Source organism: Oncorhynchus keta, chromosome 33 (assembly GCF_023373465.1).
Source record: "Oncorhynchus keta strain PuntledgeMale-10-30-2019 chromosome 33, Oket_V2, whole genome shotgun sequence".
In the NCBI taxonomy this organism is placed as follows: Eukaryota; Metazoa; Chordata; class Actinopteri; order Salmoniformes; family Salmonidae; genus Oncorhynchus; species Oncorhynchus keta.
Window position 1 is genome coordinate 22,886,895 of NC_068453.1, and position 19,998 is coordinate 22,906,892.

The following is a 19,998-nucleotide window of genomic DNA, read 5'->3' on the forward strand; positions in this document are numbered from 1 at the left end:
CAAAATATAAGATTGGTTTACTCTATTGTGCGTAAACAATGTAATTGTAAACAACACAGTATTGCTTCAAAACATGGTTAAAAATATAATTTGTATCTGATGGATGGTCAGTCCTGCATCCATATGTGAGTCCTTGTTTCTATGTATTTGAGATTGGTTACATTTCTCCTGCCCCATTCCTCAGCTGTGGTGGGAGAAGCTTTGTTATTGTGTGAATCCCAGATTGCCCCTTTAAAAGGGGTCGACCTGCAGGACTATTCAATGTCCATGATCCAGACATTCTATCTCATAATTATGACTTTCTATCTCATAATTATACCTTAGTATCTCATAACTCGTAGTCAGATATTTTTTCCTGGGTGGCGGGAACGAGCTTCCATACTTGATGGCTTGCCTGGTTCATGCAATTTGAGCTTTTGGAATTATTCCTGACTAAATCCAGCACACCTTGAGTATTAGACATTTTTGGATAGGCCTAGGCCACAAATTGTATAAAAATCTGTATGCTTTGTTTAAAGAAGAAAAGTATTGTTGTCATTCATAGTCTTCCATATGGCATTGAATCTGAATTTTAACATTACAAGACACATTAAATGTAACAGTGTATACATGTGCTGTATGTAACACCCAGGCACTGTTGTGTTCCTCCCAGAAGTGTCTAAGTTAAGACCTCCAAAAAATGTCATCATTGTAAAAATACAAGACACATTAAATGTAACAGTGTACATGTAACAATCAGTGACATAAAAGTGCTAAATATGCAATAGATCCAGAGATTTGAGCAACAGAGCTGAGCTTCATGGCTGGTTTGGTTAGTCGTAGTCCCCACCAAGCTATTAAGCTACTAATAATATTAATTCATATTAATTAAAGCTATTAAAACATGTATTGAATACATCTTTAGCTGCTCAACAATACTTGGAAATATGGTAGGTCCTGACAAAGGCAGATTAAAAGTAAAGGTCCATAATCTCCTCCTCCTTGTCCTCATTGTGTTTAAGTATCTTATCACCGACAGGCTTTAAGCGTTTGGTCACCAGTTTGAGGTTGGTCTCGTGAAGGATGACCTGGCTCAAGTACTTCTCTCGTTTGATCTGTTCCCTCACTGTGTAAGGCACGTCCGGGATCACGTAGGACAGAACGAACTTGGTCAGGTATACAATGTGCTGAGGGGACAAGGGTATAAGGGTCGGAAGGAGGGAAAACATTATTAGGATTTCTTGAAAGGCTAGAAAATGTCCATCTGGCATTAGACTATACAGTAGAAAGAAAAATCAGGTCAAAGCAACGTTTCAGAGAAATTTCTACTCACCTCTACAACTATTATGAAAGCCATCTTGGCAGCTATCACATGCCAGTAGTAGATACTGTATTCATATTGTCTGTGGTGTCCTGGTGGGTATCTGAAATCTCGATATCTAAAGTATGACAGAGAGACTGCATGAAATATTTCAATGTCTAACACGATTTCATTGAAACCCCTCTCATATACATTCACATTACCTGCAGGTGGTGCTGTTATTGAACCAGTAAGGTGTTTGCAAGGGCCGGCTCTGGTTGGAGAAGTCCTGGATGTCGAACACAGAGAGGGTGTTGTTGATGTAGCCCTGCATGGTGTGACTGGAATGGTCTCCATAGGGATACACAGAGAAAGACCAGTAGTAAACCAATCGTGGGATCATGTCTGATGTGAAGGCAATGATCATGGCCTGGCAGAGAGAGAGGGAAGTGGAGGAGACAGTGCACTTTAAACTGGTGCTCATCATAATAGATGAATTATAATCTATCTAAGAATGTCACTACATCAGCATGGTAACAATCAAATCATATGACTGACATCCAGTGATGGGATTATGCAATGGAGAATAAACCAAGATAAATACGTCATCTTAAAAAATATATGTATGTTTCATAATACTTCATAATCCAATGGAGGAGCCATCACTCACATTTGATGCCACAGCCAAAATGGCGACACCTTGGAGAATGGGTTGCCACGCCCCGATGTCTTGGGCCTTCTCTGGAACCATGCGGCGGAACTGGGTGATGATCTTCCAGGCGTCCACCCGGATCTCAAAGAGGTTATTGACCAGAGCCAGGACAGGAGCCAGGGGGAAGGAGGCCACAAACAGAGTCACAAAACCAAACTGGATCACTGTAGGAAAAAGCCACGCAGACACAAAGCCAAATTTGATCACTGCAGAAAAAAAGCCTTTACATCAATAGATCTGGGAACCTGATACTATGATAGTAGCTGATAGGCTAGCTAGGGGCAACCTGATACTATGATAGTTAGTAGCTCAGAGGTTAGCCAGGCGGGAACCTGATACTATGATAGTAGTTGATAGGCTAGCTAGGCGGGAATCTGACACTATGATAGTAGCTGATAGGCTAGCTAGAGGGGAACCTGGTACTATGATAGTTAGTAGCTGATAGGCTAGCTAGGAGGAACCTGATACTATGATAGTAGCTGATAGGCTAGCTAGGGGCAACCTGATACTGTGATAGTATCAGGTTCCCCTCTAGCTAGCCTATGATAGCTAGTAGCTAATAGGCTAGCTAGGGGGGAATCTGATATTATAATAATAATAATAATAATATAATATATTATGATAGTATCTAGGGGGGATTTGCACCATATAGCTTATGTCCATCCAACCCTTCTAGATTAAGTAAGTGCCTTGGGGATAGGGGCTATAGGTGGGTTCTGGACAGTCCAAAAAAAATAGCAGGATCAGCTTAAAAAACTACCCGAGCATACGCATATAGCTACCACCATATTGTGTCCACACCTATCCAATCCTCTCAGATCTACGGAGGTTCCAGGGGATAGGGGCTAGGGTGGGAGAGAGGGAGAGAGTTTGCCTCATTCTTCATATCTTACCCATCTCCAGGTATTCATAGAAGAGGCCCAGCTTCCCAATGGGCTGCAGCTGATAGTCCTGCTCCCAGCGAGGAATCACCTTTTCAGACCCCACACGTGTGCAGTAGCGGAATATCAAATTCTTCATCCACCTGATGAGAAACATGTCAATCGCAGAATCATGATGCTTATAACAAGGTAATAGAGCTCGCCAGCTTGTAGTCCTAAAAAAAACGGAAATGAGTTAGCATTTTCTAAGGGGAAAATCCTAAAAAACTAACATTTGTTAGCATTTCCTATGGGGAAAATTAATAGGGAAAGAATGGGGTTTTGGGATAAACGCTCAAAAATAAAGGTCTGAGGTTGAAATAGGATTAGGATATATTATATGTTTTGTCCAATGAGATAATATCAGTCAGTTAACATGACCTTAATGAATTATGAAGCCTTTATGTGCTTTATGTTTTTGTTTTGATTACATAAATGCTTTAAAAATCACAAAAAGCGATGTTAGCTGATGAAGATGATCTCATAGAACAAAACGTATCAGATCTCTTAAGCCTGTGTTTTTGGCATTTATCCAGAAACCGAACAAAAAAACATTCATTTCCCCATAGGCTTTGGCCAATAAGCCATGGGGGAGTTAGTCTCCGTTAGTGCCAACAAAAAGACACCTTTATGTTTGCTCTCTGAATCAGATGATAATGATGTCTGAATACAGATACACTTGAAGATAAGGGGGTATTCCATTTTGAGTTGGGATGGAATAAACCATTGAACCAACCCTGATCCAATGTAACTGGGAAACTTTACGGTTGCTGGGCTCCTAGAGAGCTGATGTGGTTGGCCATTTTGTTCTTCCATTGAACCAACCCTGATCCAATGTAACTGGGAAACTTTACAGTTGCTGGGCTCCTAGAGAGCTGATGGGGTTGGCCATTTTGTTTTTCCATTGAACCAACCCTGATCTAATGTAACTGAGAAACTGTATGGTTGCTGGGCTCCTAGAGAGCTGATGTGGTTGGCCATTTTGTTCTTCCATTGAACCAACCCTGATCCAATGTAACTGAGAAACTTTACGGTTGCTGGGCTCCTAGAGAGCTGATGTGGTTGGCCATTTTGTTCTTGCATTGATCCAAAAACTTACGGCAGCAACACCTCCTGAATGTTATTCCAGATGGCTTTACCACCCATGATGACAGTAAGCTGGGTTGTCAATTCAATCAGGCATCCTCCTGGATCACACTGGTAAGGATGAAACACAAACAATGCATCAACCAATGTCGGCCATCTTGTAGTATTACATGATTAAGCACCTCCATTCAAACAACTTGTATTTAGTGGAAGATTTCCAGGTTCATTCATTTTAGATATGAAGGTTTCTTTTAGTCAAACACAAAGGCCACAGAATGCAACAGCTAATAATTTGGCAACGAAGTTAGAACACAAGCGAAGTGGAAAATTAAAACACTGTCATACAGAATATGTGATAACACAGTACCAAGCACCAATCTCCAATCAACTGAGCCTTCAATCAACTGATCTTTCAGTCAACTGATAGGTGTACGTACCTCCTCATTCCTGTACTTGCCCAGCAGGTAAACAGGTTGTCCAGGGTAACCAACCACTTTCCCTTTGGCAAAGGCAATGTAGAAGCAGGAGGAGTAGTAGTTGACAAACTGGAACAGGAACATCTTCAGAGTCAGACTGTTCTCATAATCCGTCTTGGTCCTTGGTAGCTCTTTAAAATGAAGTAAGGTATCTTCTCAGTCTCATCAAAAAAACATCAGGCTTAAATCAAGCTTTTGCTGTGTCCATATTCTGCAAGTGACTCTGGATAAGGACATCAGCTAAGGGCTATTGTGGTGGTGCTAATTTCTGTATAAATCTGTTGGCATACATATATTTGGATTACTTCAGACATATTGGCGTGCAATATTTACTCATACCATGGTATAATTGCAGAATGTTTGAGGCACTGCATAAACCTTGCTACGGCATGTTTTAGTGAATATTAGCCCTTGTCTGAAAGCAGTTTGAGAAACAGCATAGTTCTGTATAGCAAACAACATATTTCCTGTTTGACAATGTTTGACATTGGGGCGTCTCACCAAAGTCAGTGATCCAGATGGCAACCCTCTCATACAGGATGTTGAGCACCATGATTACTACGAAGCTGATGATAGAGGCAGTGACGGAGGTGGCCATTTGGGCGGTCACATACTCCTTAAACGGTTCGAGCTCCTTTAGGTCAGACTGGAGTCTCGTCGAAAATGAGAAGAACACTGCCAGTCGGTATACGATGATGGCCACCACTGACGCTAGGATCAACACAATCTGAACACAAGCACAAACACAAGAATTGGAGGGGTCAGACCTGAATCAAAGGTTAGGGTTATATAAAACATGTTTTTCTGTTGGAGTGCATATGAATTGGCCTATTCAGAACAAGATAACAGTAGAGAAATCCAAAAGTTTTTACCCAGAATAAGACAGTCCCAATTCCTAAAGACACTCTTATACACCGTCCACAGGCTGTATAAGGTACTTTCTCTTTTGCCTAAATGAAGAATAACATGTTTTAGAATGAAGTAATGATACAGGTATTACTGTCCTTTTAAAACAAGTATATAACATTACTATCATCGGTTGTGGAGTGTTCTTCTGGCCTTCTGAGTTTGACGCTATGGAATCACCATAGGGACTGTGTAACGAATACATCTCTTCCTTACCCGTGTGACAGGGTTGATTCTCTCGTGGTTACACTTGGCCTCATACTCGGGACGAGGTTGCTCCTCCTGCTCCAGGAACTCCACGGTGTCCCACTCATACTCCAGCTCTGCCTGGTAGCGCTTCCAGAACTCCAGAAACACGGTCACTAGAACCAGGATGGGAACAAGAGTGTAAAGCTTTATTTTACTTGCCTGGTCCTAGACTGTAGCATGTGCTGAGGGAAACTCTAATATCGATAAAATAATGCAGTTTATGAAACCTCTACATTTGAACATTTGATAAGTTTAATGAATTAAATGACTCACCCCAAATGGCCATAAAGACAGCAAACACGAGCGTCCCATAGTTATCAAATATGCACAGTTTCTGAGGAAGGCAAGGTCTCATGAAATACTTAGCTTTTCACATAATTTTTTCTCTCCATCCATGACTCTTTGTAAATATATACGAAAACAAACCCTGTTCAAAAAGGTTTAATATGACTTGTAGCATGTCTCATGGGCCAAAGAGCCTAAGAAAACAGTCTGACATAAAAAGCATTGGCAAATAGAATTTTAAGGGACTCACTATCCATATAAGTCACTTTCATAATCATAATCACTCTGAATTGACCATGTGAGTGAATGAGAAAAAATGTGTACAGCCATGGACCGGAATTAGTGAACCCTAATATTTGCAATACTTACTTTAGAAGATTCACAGGTGCTGTTGAGCCTCCAGTATGTGCACTCCTTATCACACTGCGGACACATCACAATATTTCCTCCAATCAAAGGGTCGCACACCTCTTTGCTGTCCAATAAATGAACAGAGCAGATGGGTTAAACTTCACCAAAAACTCAACAACAAAATGCAACAAAGTTGTTAATCATTGGGTTTTCACACTGTTAGCGTGTCAGGGAACAAACAGCATGGAAGGAACATCAAGCAACTTATATTTACTCTACTTAACCTTGTGTCCTGTCCTGCACTAATTGATCTTAATCTGTTATACACTAGATTTAGCAACTTGTAATATATTTATATGGTGTTGTGGGTTTCTGAAATACTTTCTTTGAGTTTTAAACTTACCTCCAGGTGCTTGTTTCTTGAATCGTGTACCCATAAATGAAACAGCCAAGTCCAACAATAGCAGCGAGGGCGAGCATGGCTGTATAGAAGCCCAGCCAAGCAAAGTAAATGCCAATCTTCTCCCCATAATACTTTCTGTGAGAAAATGAAAGAAAATATTATTTCCCTCCCTTATTTGCTATAATTACAATGATTAGGCCTCCAAGCACATTCTGTTCGGAAGAATAATTTTCAACACCTTATTAAACTAAAGCAGTGATGTATGTGCATGCAATGCGCATTTTTGGCAAAAGTAGATTAAAGTATGAACCTTATGAGATCAAGTGGCTGCATCTTATAGAAACTTTTAGGGTGAGCCCACTCGTAATACAGGAGGTATCTCTCATTGGGGCACTCATCTTCCTTCGACCTGACGTTGAATCTGCACTAAAGTAAGTTCACAGAAAACAAAACTAAAAAGTCCATAAAAACACTGCTCAGTCTTTTCACAGATTGATTGGTGTTTAATGTACTATGTTGTCAGTTACTAGTGCCACCCCACTCTTCATCCCCACTCACATCATGCAGGGGATAAGCAGCCTTGTACACCCCCCCATCGAGCAGCTTGGTGACACCAAACTTCTTGATGTTCCCTCGCACCTCATAGGGGGCTCGGCTGAGGATGTAGTAGGCCTGAGGAGGAAGACCAACCATTCTGTTATCATTGAAGTGTAAAAAAAAGAGCGTTAGCACTGTGTTTTAAGTATAGGTACATTGATATTTTTGTAGTGCAAGGGCTGAATAACCAATCTAAGTGGTCTACCGACCAAATATCTTCCAATACCATTAAGCAGCATCAGAAACCTGAGATGCTTAATCTACCGAAAGAAAGTCAATGAGGTGACTGCTTTTTAGTGATTTATTTTTAATCTCTATGAAAATCTTGTGCGCTGCTGTATCTTTAACCTCTTATTGGTTGACTGTGGGGTTTATGTCCCATGATGAGGTAAAGAAAGCAGTGCACTTGCCATTCTACTCCTCATGGACGGCGTGAAGAAGAGGTCCCGGTCCTTCACGTAGAAGTACTCCAGTCTGTCCTTCTCGAATGGGGCGGTGAAGTACTCCGTCTCCTTCGCTATGAGGTCCTCGCTGGGGTAGAAGTGTTTGGTGATACAACTGAGGAAGTTGAAGGGCGAGGAAATGGTGGACAGGTCATTGGGCTGAATGGGCAGCTTGATGTGGAGAACCTCAGCGTAGGTACACAGCACGTCCCAGGGCATGTGCACCTTGACGAACAACAGCTTCTCATCCACCACCTTGTCGAAATGATGAAGATAAAACAACAAGATAAGGCAGCCCTTTTCATTTCAACTAAATATATTACAACTTAAGTAATCCCCTAAAGGGAAATTAAGAAGATATTGCCATGATCCTAAATGACATCCTCCACATAAAACAAGTACTAAAACATCACATTAATCTAATGTAATGCTTTATTATCTACAAAATCAGAAGTTGGCTCTGTGTTTATCAATGTTAACTCATTGATCCTGTTCCATAAAATACCACTAAAGTTTGCCAACAAATGGTCAACTACTCAAATAATTGAATTGGTGCCATAGTTTTCCACTGCAATTCAATCTCAACCCTTTCTGAGGAAATAGTTGGCTGTTAAAAGGAAAACTTTGTAAAACAACTGTGTCTGCCATCTAAAATGCAGCCAAAAACAAGATCCACAAGGTCACTTAAATAAGCAGCATGATAATAAAACTGTTTAACAAAAACAAACACTAGTTGTTTCTCTACCATTTAAGACCAAACGAATGTAAGATACTAAATATTGTTTCCACCCAATCGTCCCTGAAGATCGACACACTCAACCCCACTCTGCAAGCTAACAGCAGAGTAAATACATAAAGCCAGTCCTTGTAGAATGCATTATGTGGCCACTCACAGATCTGGCAGCCTCTAGTTCCATCCCCATTTTCATCAAGCTGGCCTCAAAGTACTCTCTCCATTGCTAGGGAAGAGAATACAGGATGTTAAATCAATGGTTCCCGTGTTTGTAACACTGTCCCTTCGGTTTCCTTATTGGATAAGATACAATCTGTTTCCCTGTTGGATAAGATCCAATCTGTTTCCCTATTGGATAAGGTCCAATCTGTTTCTCTTATTACTCTTGTAATGAAAAGTGCTTTACAAATGTTAAATGTAATATCTAATACATTATTACATTATTACTATTAACCCATCTTAACTGTGGTTGTGTATAATAAATAATTAATGAAAAGTGTCATTATATTGACATTACATTGACTGATTTCCCCTTGATGGATAGCAATGCACTGACTGATTTCAACCATGTATGAAACTGACTACATCTATATGGGAATTGTGTGTACGATACAAGACGCCTTCTGATAAAACCACATCAAATAAATAAAAGCTCATTGGTCAATCAAAATACATTGCTACTACATATGTCTGTATGCTTCTGTTAAGTGCATCCACAATACTTGTAAAGAATTGTAAATACAGTATATATATGTGTAAATGACCTCATATTAATCATAGGGATACCTTAGATCTGACACACAGTGACTGAAGCAAAGAAAAACTCCCTGTACAAATATTCAGAGTCAATATTCCGGGTGTACAATGAGAAAGCGTTGTGTGAATGCCTTCGGTCCTGGCATAATATAACACAAGCTTCTATGACGGAACATAACACTGATTCCTATAAGTTAACATCCTTGATGGAATGCAGCTTTAGTAACTTGTTTCATACATAATACAGTACTCCTCTTAAGCTATAAGAAATCACATTTAGATTCACATATTCCTCAAAACTATGCTTGCATTGTGAAACTGCATTTCATTTCAAACATGCTTTTTCACAACACAGTAGGAATTCTGTTTTTAACTTGTCAGACAGAAACCTGCTGACCATGTTGAATGTGAATAAGGACGCTTAGACTCACAAGCTGCCACCAGAAATGCACTTACTTTACGTTTCTGGAACGTTCTATTCTTGTCGATCTCCTTCATGTCCTCATCTTCATAGACTAAGACAAAGTCGATCCGTCTAACCCCATCATTGAAGAACAGAGAGTCCGATTTGCCGTTGAACTCAGCCTGTGGGCAAAAACAACAGGCGATATCTGGTAGCTCCACAGTGATATCTGGTAGCTCCACAGCTTCAAACTCAAACTCTTCTTCTTCCATGATATCATACATGTCCTTTAACGAGAGAGGGACTGACAGACAGCCTCGCTGTGCTTGTACGAGACACTACTAGACAACGTCTTTCTCAACTGACACCAGACGTAGATGGGAGAGGAAGGGAAGAGTCTACAACGGCAAAAAGTGACACACCCTTTTTTGTTCCATGAATAATAACAGTCCACATTTGAATTGGCATCAAACATAGACCTCTCTTGTAATTACAGATATTTGGCACATTGATTCATGCATTTTCTGAATTTGAAAATACAAAATTGAATCAATCCACATCCCTCTTGGTGAAATACAGTGGGGCAAAAAAGTATTTAGTCAAATGTGTAAGTTCTCCCACTAAAAAAGATGAGAGAGGCCTGTAATTTTCATCACAGGTACACTTCAACTATGACAGACGAAATGAGAAAAAAAATCCAGAAAATCACATTGTAGGATTTTTAATGAATTTATTTGCAAATTATGGTGGAAAATAAGTATTTGGTCACCTACAAACAAGCAAGATTTCTGGCTCTCACAGACCTGTAACTTCTTCTTTAAGAGGCTCCTCTGTCCTCCACTCGTTACCTGTATTAATGGCATCTGTTTGAACTTGTTATCAGTATTAAAGACACCTGTCCACAACCTCAAACAGTCACACTCCAAACTCCACTATGGCCAAGACCAAAGAGCTGTCAAAGGACACCAGAAACAAAATTGTAGACCTGCACCAGGCTGGGAAGACTGAATCTGCAATAGGTAAGCAGCTTGGTTTGAAGAAATCAACTGTGGGAGCAATTATTAGGAAATGGAAGACATACAAGACCACTGATAATCTCCCTCGATCTGGGGCTCCACGCAAGATCTCACTCTGTGGGGTCAAAATTATCACAAGAACGGTGAGCAAAAATCCCAGAACCACACGGGGGGACCTAGTGAATGACCTGCAGAGAGCTGGGACCAAAGTAACAAAGTCTACCATCAGTAACACACTACGCCACCAGCGACTCAAATCCTGCAGTGCCAGACGTGTCCCCCTGCTTAAGCCAGTACATGTCCAGGCACATCTGAAGTTTGCTAGAGAGCATTTGGATGATCCAGAAGAAGATTGGGAGAATGTCATATGGTCAGATGAAACCAAAATATAACTTTTTGGTTAAAACTCGACTCGTCGTGTTTGGAGGACAAAGAATGCCGAGTTGCATCCAAAGAACACCATACCTACTGTGAAGCATGGGGGTGGAAACATCATGCTTTGGGGCTGTTTTTCTGCAAAGGGACCAGGACGACTGATCTGTGTAAAGGAAAGAATGAATGGGGCCATGTATCATAAGATTGAGTGAAAACCTCCTTCCATCAGCAAGGGCATTGAAGATGAAACGTGGCTGGGTCTTTCAGCATGACAATGATCCCAAACACACCGCCCGGGCAACGAAGGAGTGGCTTCGTAAGAAGCATTTCAAGGTCCTGGAGTGGCCTAGCCAGTCTCCAGATCTCAACCACATAGAAAATCTTTGGAGGGAGTTGAAAGTCCGTGTTGCCCAGCAACAGCCCCAAAACATCACTGCTCTAGAGGAGATCTACATGGAGGAATGGGCCAAAATACCAGCAACAGTGTGTGAAAACCTTGTGAAGACTTACAGAAAACATTTGACCTCTGTCATTCCCAACAAAGGGTATATAACAAAGTATTGAGATAAACTTTTGTTATTGACCAAATACTTATTTTCCACCATACCTATGATGAAAATTACAGGCCTCTCTCATCTTTTTAAGTGGGAGAACTTGCACAATTGGTGGCTGACTAAATACTCCCCCCCCACTGTACATGCAAGAACAAGCCATGTTATACAAATATGGTATTAATTGTAAAGTTATTCATTGGCAGCTCAAACTAATACTACAACTACTCTCAAAGCTATGAGTACTAATCATTTTCATAATGCAGAAATGTTATACAATTTAAAGGGTTGAGACTCACCTTCTCCACTTTGGGCACTGATGCCCCCTCAGGTATAGTCTCATAGGTTGGCAAAAACTCCTGAGAATAGACTGCCCCCCCCCAAAAGAAACATGAGAGACATGCATGACAAGATCTTGATGGAGATTTGACTCTTCTTAACCACCATCTTTTGTAAGACTCTGACAAGGTCCAGCAGATACACATTATCAGATTTACTGAGCATATGCATCAGTGCAAAGTATTCACATCTTTATTTCAGAGGGGAATATAATACCAAAGTAAGGCTCATTTAACAACCCACATTAAATTGTGTTTATTCAGTTAAATGTGACATTTTATTGTGCCTGGTACTACATTCATACGTTACACTACAGATGCCATTCCATCAGGAAAACTTCTAAACGTCCCATGGTAGAAAGTACTATGGGAACCTAATGTAACTGGAATCAGATGGTGTTTGGAAAACATTACCCCTAGTAACACCCTGGAAAAGACTGTAAATGTTCAAACTCAGATACTCCATGATGGAATAGTTTGTTTAAGTCTCTTAGGCAAGTACCTCCATTCGACAAGTTGATAGCAACTGTGCTAATAAAACTGTGCTGAAAACATTATTTTAAAATCCTCCAATGTTATTGAATTGAAGCTTGCCTGATGTACTTCACTTGACTTGCTTGTATGCAATATCTCTCACTTTTTTGGGCATGCAGATCCTTTGAAGTTACCAGAAATACTTAGATACTTGCATACTGCATGCCATGTGGCATGTATTTCTCCAGGTTTGACTGTGAACATATGAGACACAATACAATATTTACCTTCAGCAAAACCATCTAACTATGTGATTTATACAGGCAACCCTTTCCCCCCTGTAGAGTGCTTCCCTAGGAACAGACCTGCTACACTGATCCTGCTTGAACTGATGCTAGACCAGGTGAAAGCCTGTGTTTAGTGGCTCATGGTAGAAAGACAGACTGATGAAGCACCAGCTCTTGTTGGAAGCACTTTCAAAGTACTTTGTTAAATGGAGAGAGTATAAAACACACAAAATGGATGTGGATGTTTTTCAGGCCCTCATTACATATATATAACCTGAAACTACAATTATTATCAAGTAATTATCTATTAATGAAAACCTGCCTGGTAGGGGAAAGCTGTGCAGTCAGCCATAGGCTATGACTGAAATCTGGCATCTGTGAATGTAATCAGTGCAGTTGTTAGGCCTATGCCTATCTATTGCTATGTCATCCAGTGTGATCAAGGAATACTTATATATTCCAGAGACCTTAGTACAACAACTAGCGACTTAGTCAAGTAAGTCACTGTAATGGCTAAGGCCTTAGCCTGACAACCACAGATATCCCAAAATTCGCTTCACTTGTGTCAGAAATGGGATGGGGCATCCTTCATGGTAAACACTGAGACCATCGAAGGTGTGCCTGTGCATAAGGAAGGCTACATTCTTCTGCCCTTTTCTTTTGCGATAAAATATATCGTATGGCGAAAGATAATGGAATCCACGTGAATTTACCGTAGTCCTCTATCATTCCCATCTCTATCTCCGTGTCGCCCCCCAAATTCTGTTTCAGACAGATAATCAATTTAAAAATGTCTTTGTACCCGTCCTCACTCATTTTAATAAATCTGTCACATATCACAAGTCATCAATGGTTAAAAGTGGAGGGTCGTCTGGAAAATCTTACCGCGGGAATAACGCATCATGTAGATTACTGCCAATGAGCTGCATTTGTTTAAAAATTCCCACTTTATTTGTCAACATTGTTTCAAAAGAAAAAAACGCTGCATGCTTTTCAGAACAAATTCCAATTTCAAAGAATGGGTGGGGTAGTCCTATACGGACTATTTGCACTTTAGGAGGAGGGCTTTTGAGTAGTCTCTCTAGACGTACCGGTTCCCTCTCACCAGCCTTTGAGCGATTTGGCAGCTTTGTTATGCCCACAAACTGTCTGAATAGCATTCGTTAGGCCCGTAGTGTAGTTGTCGTTTTCCGAATTCCATATTAAGTGAATGATTCTGATTGGGAAATGTTATTATTGCATTTGCTGGTTATTATTAACCAGTGGGCCCGTGAGTGTCCTCAAAGAGCTTTAGGGTCCTGAAAAGGCAGGGACAACGCGAACAAATTGAACATAACAATACGGCCAAAATATCTCACATTCAATTGAAGGATTGTTTGACATCCATATTGTGGAATTTCATATCTAGAGGGTTGACAATAAATATAGGGCACATATTTTACTCTTAAAATGTGACCCCTTGTTATCTGTTTTGTTCCCAACCAAAGTCCCTGTCAGATACTGTTCCCTATACTGTTCCATATTAGATAGACCTACGGTTCCCCCACCATACTGTTTCCTATTAGATAAGTTCAGTGGCGACCCATCATTCATTGCCAGTATTGCATGTTATTTTGGCATTAATACGTGTAACATATCAGTTTGAAAACAATGTAAAGCAAATATACACTACCATTAACAAGCTTGGGGTCACTTAGAAATGTCCTTGTTTTTTAAAGAAAAGCAACTTTTTTTGTTCGTTAAAATAACATCATATTGATCAGAAATACAGTGTAGACATTGTTAATGTTGTAAATGACTATTGTAGCTGGAAACATAGGGGTACAGAGGCCCATTATCAGCAACCATCAGCTTTGTTCCAATGGCACGTTGTGCTATCATTTTAAAAGGCTAATTGATCATTAGAAAACCCTTTTGCAATTATGTTAGCACAGCTGAAAACTGTTGTTCTGATTGAAGAAGCAATAAAATTGTCCTTCTTTAGACTAGTTGAGTATCTGGAGCATCACCATTTGTGGGTTCGGTTACAAGCTCAAAATGACCAGAAACAAAGAACTTTCTTCTGAAACTCGTCAGTCCATTCTTGTTCTAAGAAATGAAGGCTATTCCATGCGAGAAATTGCCAAGAAACTGAAGATCTCGTACAACGCTGGAAGGGGCAATTACTTAAAAGAGAAAATAATGAATTTGTTTAAAAATAATAAATGGCTTAAAACGACCAATATAAATAGTAAAATGTATCAGTTCCACTTACAGTCAAGAGGGTGGAACACTATGATGCATACAATTCAAGCTAGTTGGGAAAATATTTTCGATATCCCAATACCATGGCATCAGGTTTATGAACTGATATACAAAACAACAATTGACCAGTGGTGGAAAAAGTACCCAATTTTCATACATGAATAAAAGTAAAGATACACTAATGGATAATGACTCAAGTAAATGTGAAAGTCACCCAGTAAAATACTACTTGAGTAAAAGTCTAAAAGTATTCGGTTTTAAATATACTTAAGTATCAAATGTAATTGCTAAAATATACTTAACTTGTTGGGGAAGTGCTCCCGCTGTGGGGATCAAATCAGCGGAAATGTCAAGTGCGCCACGTATAGTTTTTGATAAAACTCAAACTTTCATTAAAATACACATTCAAGGTAGAGAATTAAAGCTACACTCGTTGTGAATCTATCCACCAAGTCAGATTTGTAAAATGCTTTTCGGCGAAAGCATGAGAAGCTATTATCTGATAACATGTACCCCCAAAATACTGCAACGTCACCTAACACGACAGATTTTGCGTTAGCCGGCGCTACCCAATAGCAGAAATAAAATATAAAACATTCATTACCTTTGACGAGCTTCTTTCTTGGCACTCCTAGATGTCCCATAAACATTTATTTGGTTATTTTTTTCGATTAAATCGGTCCATATATAGCCTAGATATCGATCTATGAAGAAAAAACTGAGTTTGATAACGCAACGTCATTTTAAAAAATTAAAAAAGTCGATGATAAACTTTCACAAAACACTTCGAAATACTTTTGTAATGCAACTTTAGGTATTAGTAAACGTTAATAATCTATCAAAATGATCACGGGGCGATGTATATTCTTTAGCTCCACGTCTTGAAATCATGTCCGGATATTTCTCAACCAAAACATCCTGTCGGAGACCGGAAGAAATCGGCTCCCTTGTTTCGGTTTGACCAAGAAACAAATCCGAGACAAATGACAAGACTGTTGACATCGTGTGGAAGCTGTAGGTATTGCAACCTCAGCCCCATTTAATGTGGGTCACTTTTAACAATTGGTTGAAGTGGCGCATGGATATATTTTCCCATTTTCAGTGATCAGATTTTCCTGCACTTTTCGATGAAACACACGTTCTGTTATAGTCACAGCCGTGATTTAACCAGTTTCAGAAACGTCTGAGTGTTTTCTATCCACACATACTAATCATATGCATATACTATATTCCTGGCATGAATAGCAGGGCGCTGAAATGTTGCACGATTTTTAACAAAAAGCTGCGAAAATTCGCAGCCTCCCTAATTATGCATCAAAAGTAAAAGTTAAAATAAAATTATTTTGATTAATCAAACCAGAAGACCCATTTTTTTTTTGGAAAGCCAGGGGCACACTCCAACATTCAGACATTATTTACTAACAAAGCATGTGTGTTTAGTGAGTCAGCCAGATCAGAGGCAGTAGGGGTGACCAGGGATGTTCTCTTGATAAGCTCGTGAATTGGACCCTTTTCCTGTCCTGCTAAGCATTCAAAATGTAACGAGTACTTTTTGGTGTCAGGGAAAATGTATGGAGTAAAAAGTAAATTGTTTTCTTTAGGAATGTAGTGAAGTAAAAGTAAAAGTTGTCAAAAAATATAAATAGTTTAGTAAAGTAAAGTACAGTACAGATACCCAAAAAACTACTTGAGTAGTATTTTTTACTTAAGTACTTTACACCACTGCAACTGACGCATCAATCCATTATTTTCCATTTAGGCTATTATAGGAATTTATCGCCACAAAAATAATGCTCTGTATATTGGGCATTAAACAGTCAGCCCTGTGCAGACTCTGCCATGTGGAAACAGAATCAAAGAGTATCTCTTTTGGTACTGTCCATCGGTGGCTTGTTTTTGGAGTCCAGGAATGGTATGTTATGTCATAATATCAGGGCACGGTTTGACCTACAAACTGCATTTTGGGGGGATTTGAAGGACCACAGTCATCAATAGGAAATATCATTGTGCTGTTGGGTATAATGTTTATTTTGGGGTCAATTTCAGCAGAAATGTTGTAGATGGGGAGTTTCAAGTCCCTAGTGAGACACCATGGGAGAATGGAGAGATGTAGCAAGACGAAATGGTAGAATTATGATTTACTGGGAAAGCTGTCTAAAGGTTTGAATTAATGAGTGTGGAAATAAATACATACACACATGCACAGTACAAAGGTTTGAGGTTCTCCAATCAGGGGTGAGGGTGGGGATGTGATTATTGTATGTTTTGTGTTTAGTTATTTATGTTTTGTATTTTGGTTTAATGCTGTGAGTGGTGTCTGTACTGGTCCTGGTGGTTATCGGTGTGCTTGCTTCCATGCCCTCCTGGAAAATCCCTTTGGGCCAGGGAAGTGGCTTCGCCCTTCAGGCCTCTTGGGGCAGGTGGGGGCGAGCGCACCCACTGACCAGAGCACCCACTGATGGGAGCAGCCCATATTGTCATTGCATTGTTGTTTTAATATATATATAGTGTTTAACATACACATCCAAAATGTATGAATAAAAAACAGTAATATTTTACACACACATGAAGGTACCCATAAGCAATGATTTCTGATTATTTTATTTTTTAACACAAATGTGACAAATTGGTGGATATAGCATTTTCGAAATAAACTCTAAAATAACTATAAAGTAATGATCTAGTTATTAACAAACTGCCCGAAGATCCCGACGATCGAAGGATATTTGACTGTGTGGGAAAGTGGGTGCGAACATTGGGCCAATAATAGTAGGGGCAAGCTGTGCAGCCAGCCATAGGCTATGACTGAAATATTGCGTCTGTGAATCAGTGTGGTTGTTAGCCTATGCTATGTCCACCAGTGTGATAAAGGAATATTTATGTATTCCAGCGACCTTAGTACAAGAACTAGCGACCTCGTCAGATGAGTCTGACTGATTGGTGTAATGTTAGTCTGAGCACCATAGATATTCAGGTACGAGTCCCGGTCACGATACCCCAAATTCGCTGCATTGTATGAAGTTATATGGAGCACCCTTCATGGTAAACACTGAGAGCATCGAAGGTGTGCCTGTGCATGAGTGACCTTGGACTGACAATCACAGAAACAGTTTGAGTCCAAGCTAATTTACTACAATTTTACTGATGATAATGAAGTGTATGATAGCATATAGTGTAGGGTATATTGAGGCAGATAGATAGCGGCAGATAAAAAAAGATAACTGAGTTGAACGTTCCTCAGCTAAGCAGAACCCTCTCATTACAGAGGGCAATGGTGGTGCCAAAAGTCAATACTGTTATTGCATACTTTTTAAAGTTTGAAATAACAATGGAGAAAATATATAAGTGACACAACAAAATAGAATTTGAGCAAATAGAATTAAATGTTGGTTCGTGATAGGCGGAAACGATAGGTTACAGAGGAAGGCTACATTATCCCGCCCTTTTGCCTTGCAATGAATCCTCTCCTGTTGCAAAAGATAATGAAATCCACGTTAACTCACCAACTTCCATTCCCATCTTTATCTCCGTGTCGCCCTCCAATTTTATCTCGGACAAAAAATCAATTTCAAGAATGTTGTCCCCACTCTCATTCATCTCAAATGTCACATAGTACAACAAGTCATCAACGGTTAAACCTGGGTAGCAAAATGTCACCGCGGAATTAACGCATCATGGAAGATCACTACCAATGAGCTGCATGTATTCCAAAAGTTCCCACTTTATTTCTCAACGTCGTTTCAAAAGAAAAAACATTGCATGCTTTTTAGATCAAGTTCAAACTTGAGATAATGGGTGGGGTAGTCCTATACGTACTATGGGTACTTTATGATGAGTTTTTTTAGTTAGTCTCAGACAGGCGGGTTTCCTCCCACAATATTGTTACCAAAACAATGTAGGTAGGTCTGCCATTTCCCAGTTCAGTTTTTGAGCGATTTAGCAGGACGGGCAGCTTTGTTATGCCCATATAAATATATACACACACACACACACACACACACACACACACACACACACACACACACACACACACACACACACACACACACACACACACACACACACACACACACACACACACACACATATACACACACAAATATATATATATATATATATATATATATATATATATATATATATATATATATATATATATATATATATATATATATATATATATATATATATATATATATATATATATATATATACACAACAGCATTCTTTAGGCCCGTATTGTAATATGAAACTGTTTCCAGTTTCCATATGCAATGAATGATTCTCATTGGGAAATGTTATTATTGCATTTGCTGGTTATTAATAGGTCTGTGATTCTCAACCAGGGGGCCCCTGTGGGGCATCAAAGAGCTTAGGGGTCTTGAAAAAGCAGTGGTAAAACGAACGAAATGAACATAACAGTAGGAAGGCCAAAATACCTCACATTTAACTGAAGAATCGTTTGACATCCATTAATATATTATGCAATGTCATGTATTGAGAAACCCGAACACTGCTCTTGCCAGTATCACTGCTCGTTATTAAGTACGTAGGCAAGGCCTGCGTTAGAGCTTTTTCTAAAAAATAAAAAAGCTCTGACGAAGGCCTTGAGGCCGATAAGTAAAGCTTAATAAAGAGCATTGATACTAGCAAGAGCAGTGTGCGGGTTTTTTCTTTTTTTTTCTCATCTTATTCAAATATTACCATGCACCTGCAACAAAGACTGCTGCAAGTGCGTTTTGAATTTTATATCTTGAGTGTTGACCATGAATATCGAGCACATCTTGTTATCTGTTCTGTTCCCAACCGAATTCCCTGTCAGATACTTACAATTTAAATTTAAAAAATATATATTTCACCTTTATTTAACCAGATAGGCCAGTTGAGAACAAGTTCTCATTTACAACTGACCTGGCCAAGATAAAGCAAAGCAGTGCAACAAAAATAACAACACAGAGTTACACATGGGATAAACAAAAGTACAATATAACTCAATAGAAAAATCTGTGTGAAAATGTAGTAAGATTAGGGAGGTAAGGCAATAAATAGGCCATTGTGGACATTTATTTACAATTTAGCATTAACACTGGAGTGATAGATGTGCAGATGATGAT

The 19,998-nt window shown here is 39.5% G+C and overlaps 1 protein-coding gene across 2 annotated transcripts; it reads right to left on the reverse strand.

The window, feature by feature from the left end:
- Window positions 1–18,692, reverse strand: LOC118366413 (anoctamin-6-like). 2 transcript variants are annotated; one of them, XM_052492497.1, is made up of 20 exons: window positions 18,388–18,687; window positions 11,841–11,911; window positions 9,653–9,781; window positions 8,601–8,666; window positions 7,675–7,962; window positions 7,226–7,339; window positions 6,978–7,093; window positions 6,668–6,802; window positions 6,283–6,388; window positions 5,902–5,962; window positions 5,596–5,741; window positions 5,346–5,423; window positions 4,975–5,200; window positions 4,435–4,604; window positions 4,011–4,108; window positions 2,885–3,015; window positions 1,950–2,155; window positions 1,504–1,709; window positions 1,313–1,418; window positions 1–1,166 (listed from the first exon to the last, which is right to left on the reverse strand). In XM_052492497.1, the coding sequence occupies exons 1-20, from the start codon at window positions 18,479–18,481 to the stop codon at window positions 951–953; spliced, it is 2,763 nt and encodes a 920-aa protein (XP_052348457.1). In that variant the 5' UTR covers window positions 18,482–18,687; the 3' UTR covers window positions 1–950. The 2 variants fall into 2 exon arrangements, 1 of the variants encoding a protein (XP_052348457.1); XR_008089242.1 differs by having other exon boundaries at window positions 1,123–1,166; window positions 1,950–2,072; window positions 18,388–18,692.
- Window positions 18,693–19,998: the final 1,306 nt, after the last annotated feature.

Bases quoted from the DNA above. Each gene is read 5' to 3' on its own strand.
- LOC118366413 (XM_052492497.1), bottom strand. From the start codon at position 18,481: ATGAATGAGAGTGGGGACAACATTCTTGAAATTGATTTTTTGTCCGAG. The intron at 7,340-7,674 runs GCAAGTGCACTG...CTTCCTCCTCAG, and splicing joins CGTCCATGAGGAGTAGAATG to GCCTACTACATCCTCAGCCG. The intron at 5,742-5,901 runs GTGAGTCATTTA...TCCTGGTTCTAG, and splicing joins TGTCTTTATGGCCATTTGGG to TGACCGTGTTTCTGGAGTTC.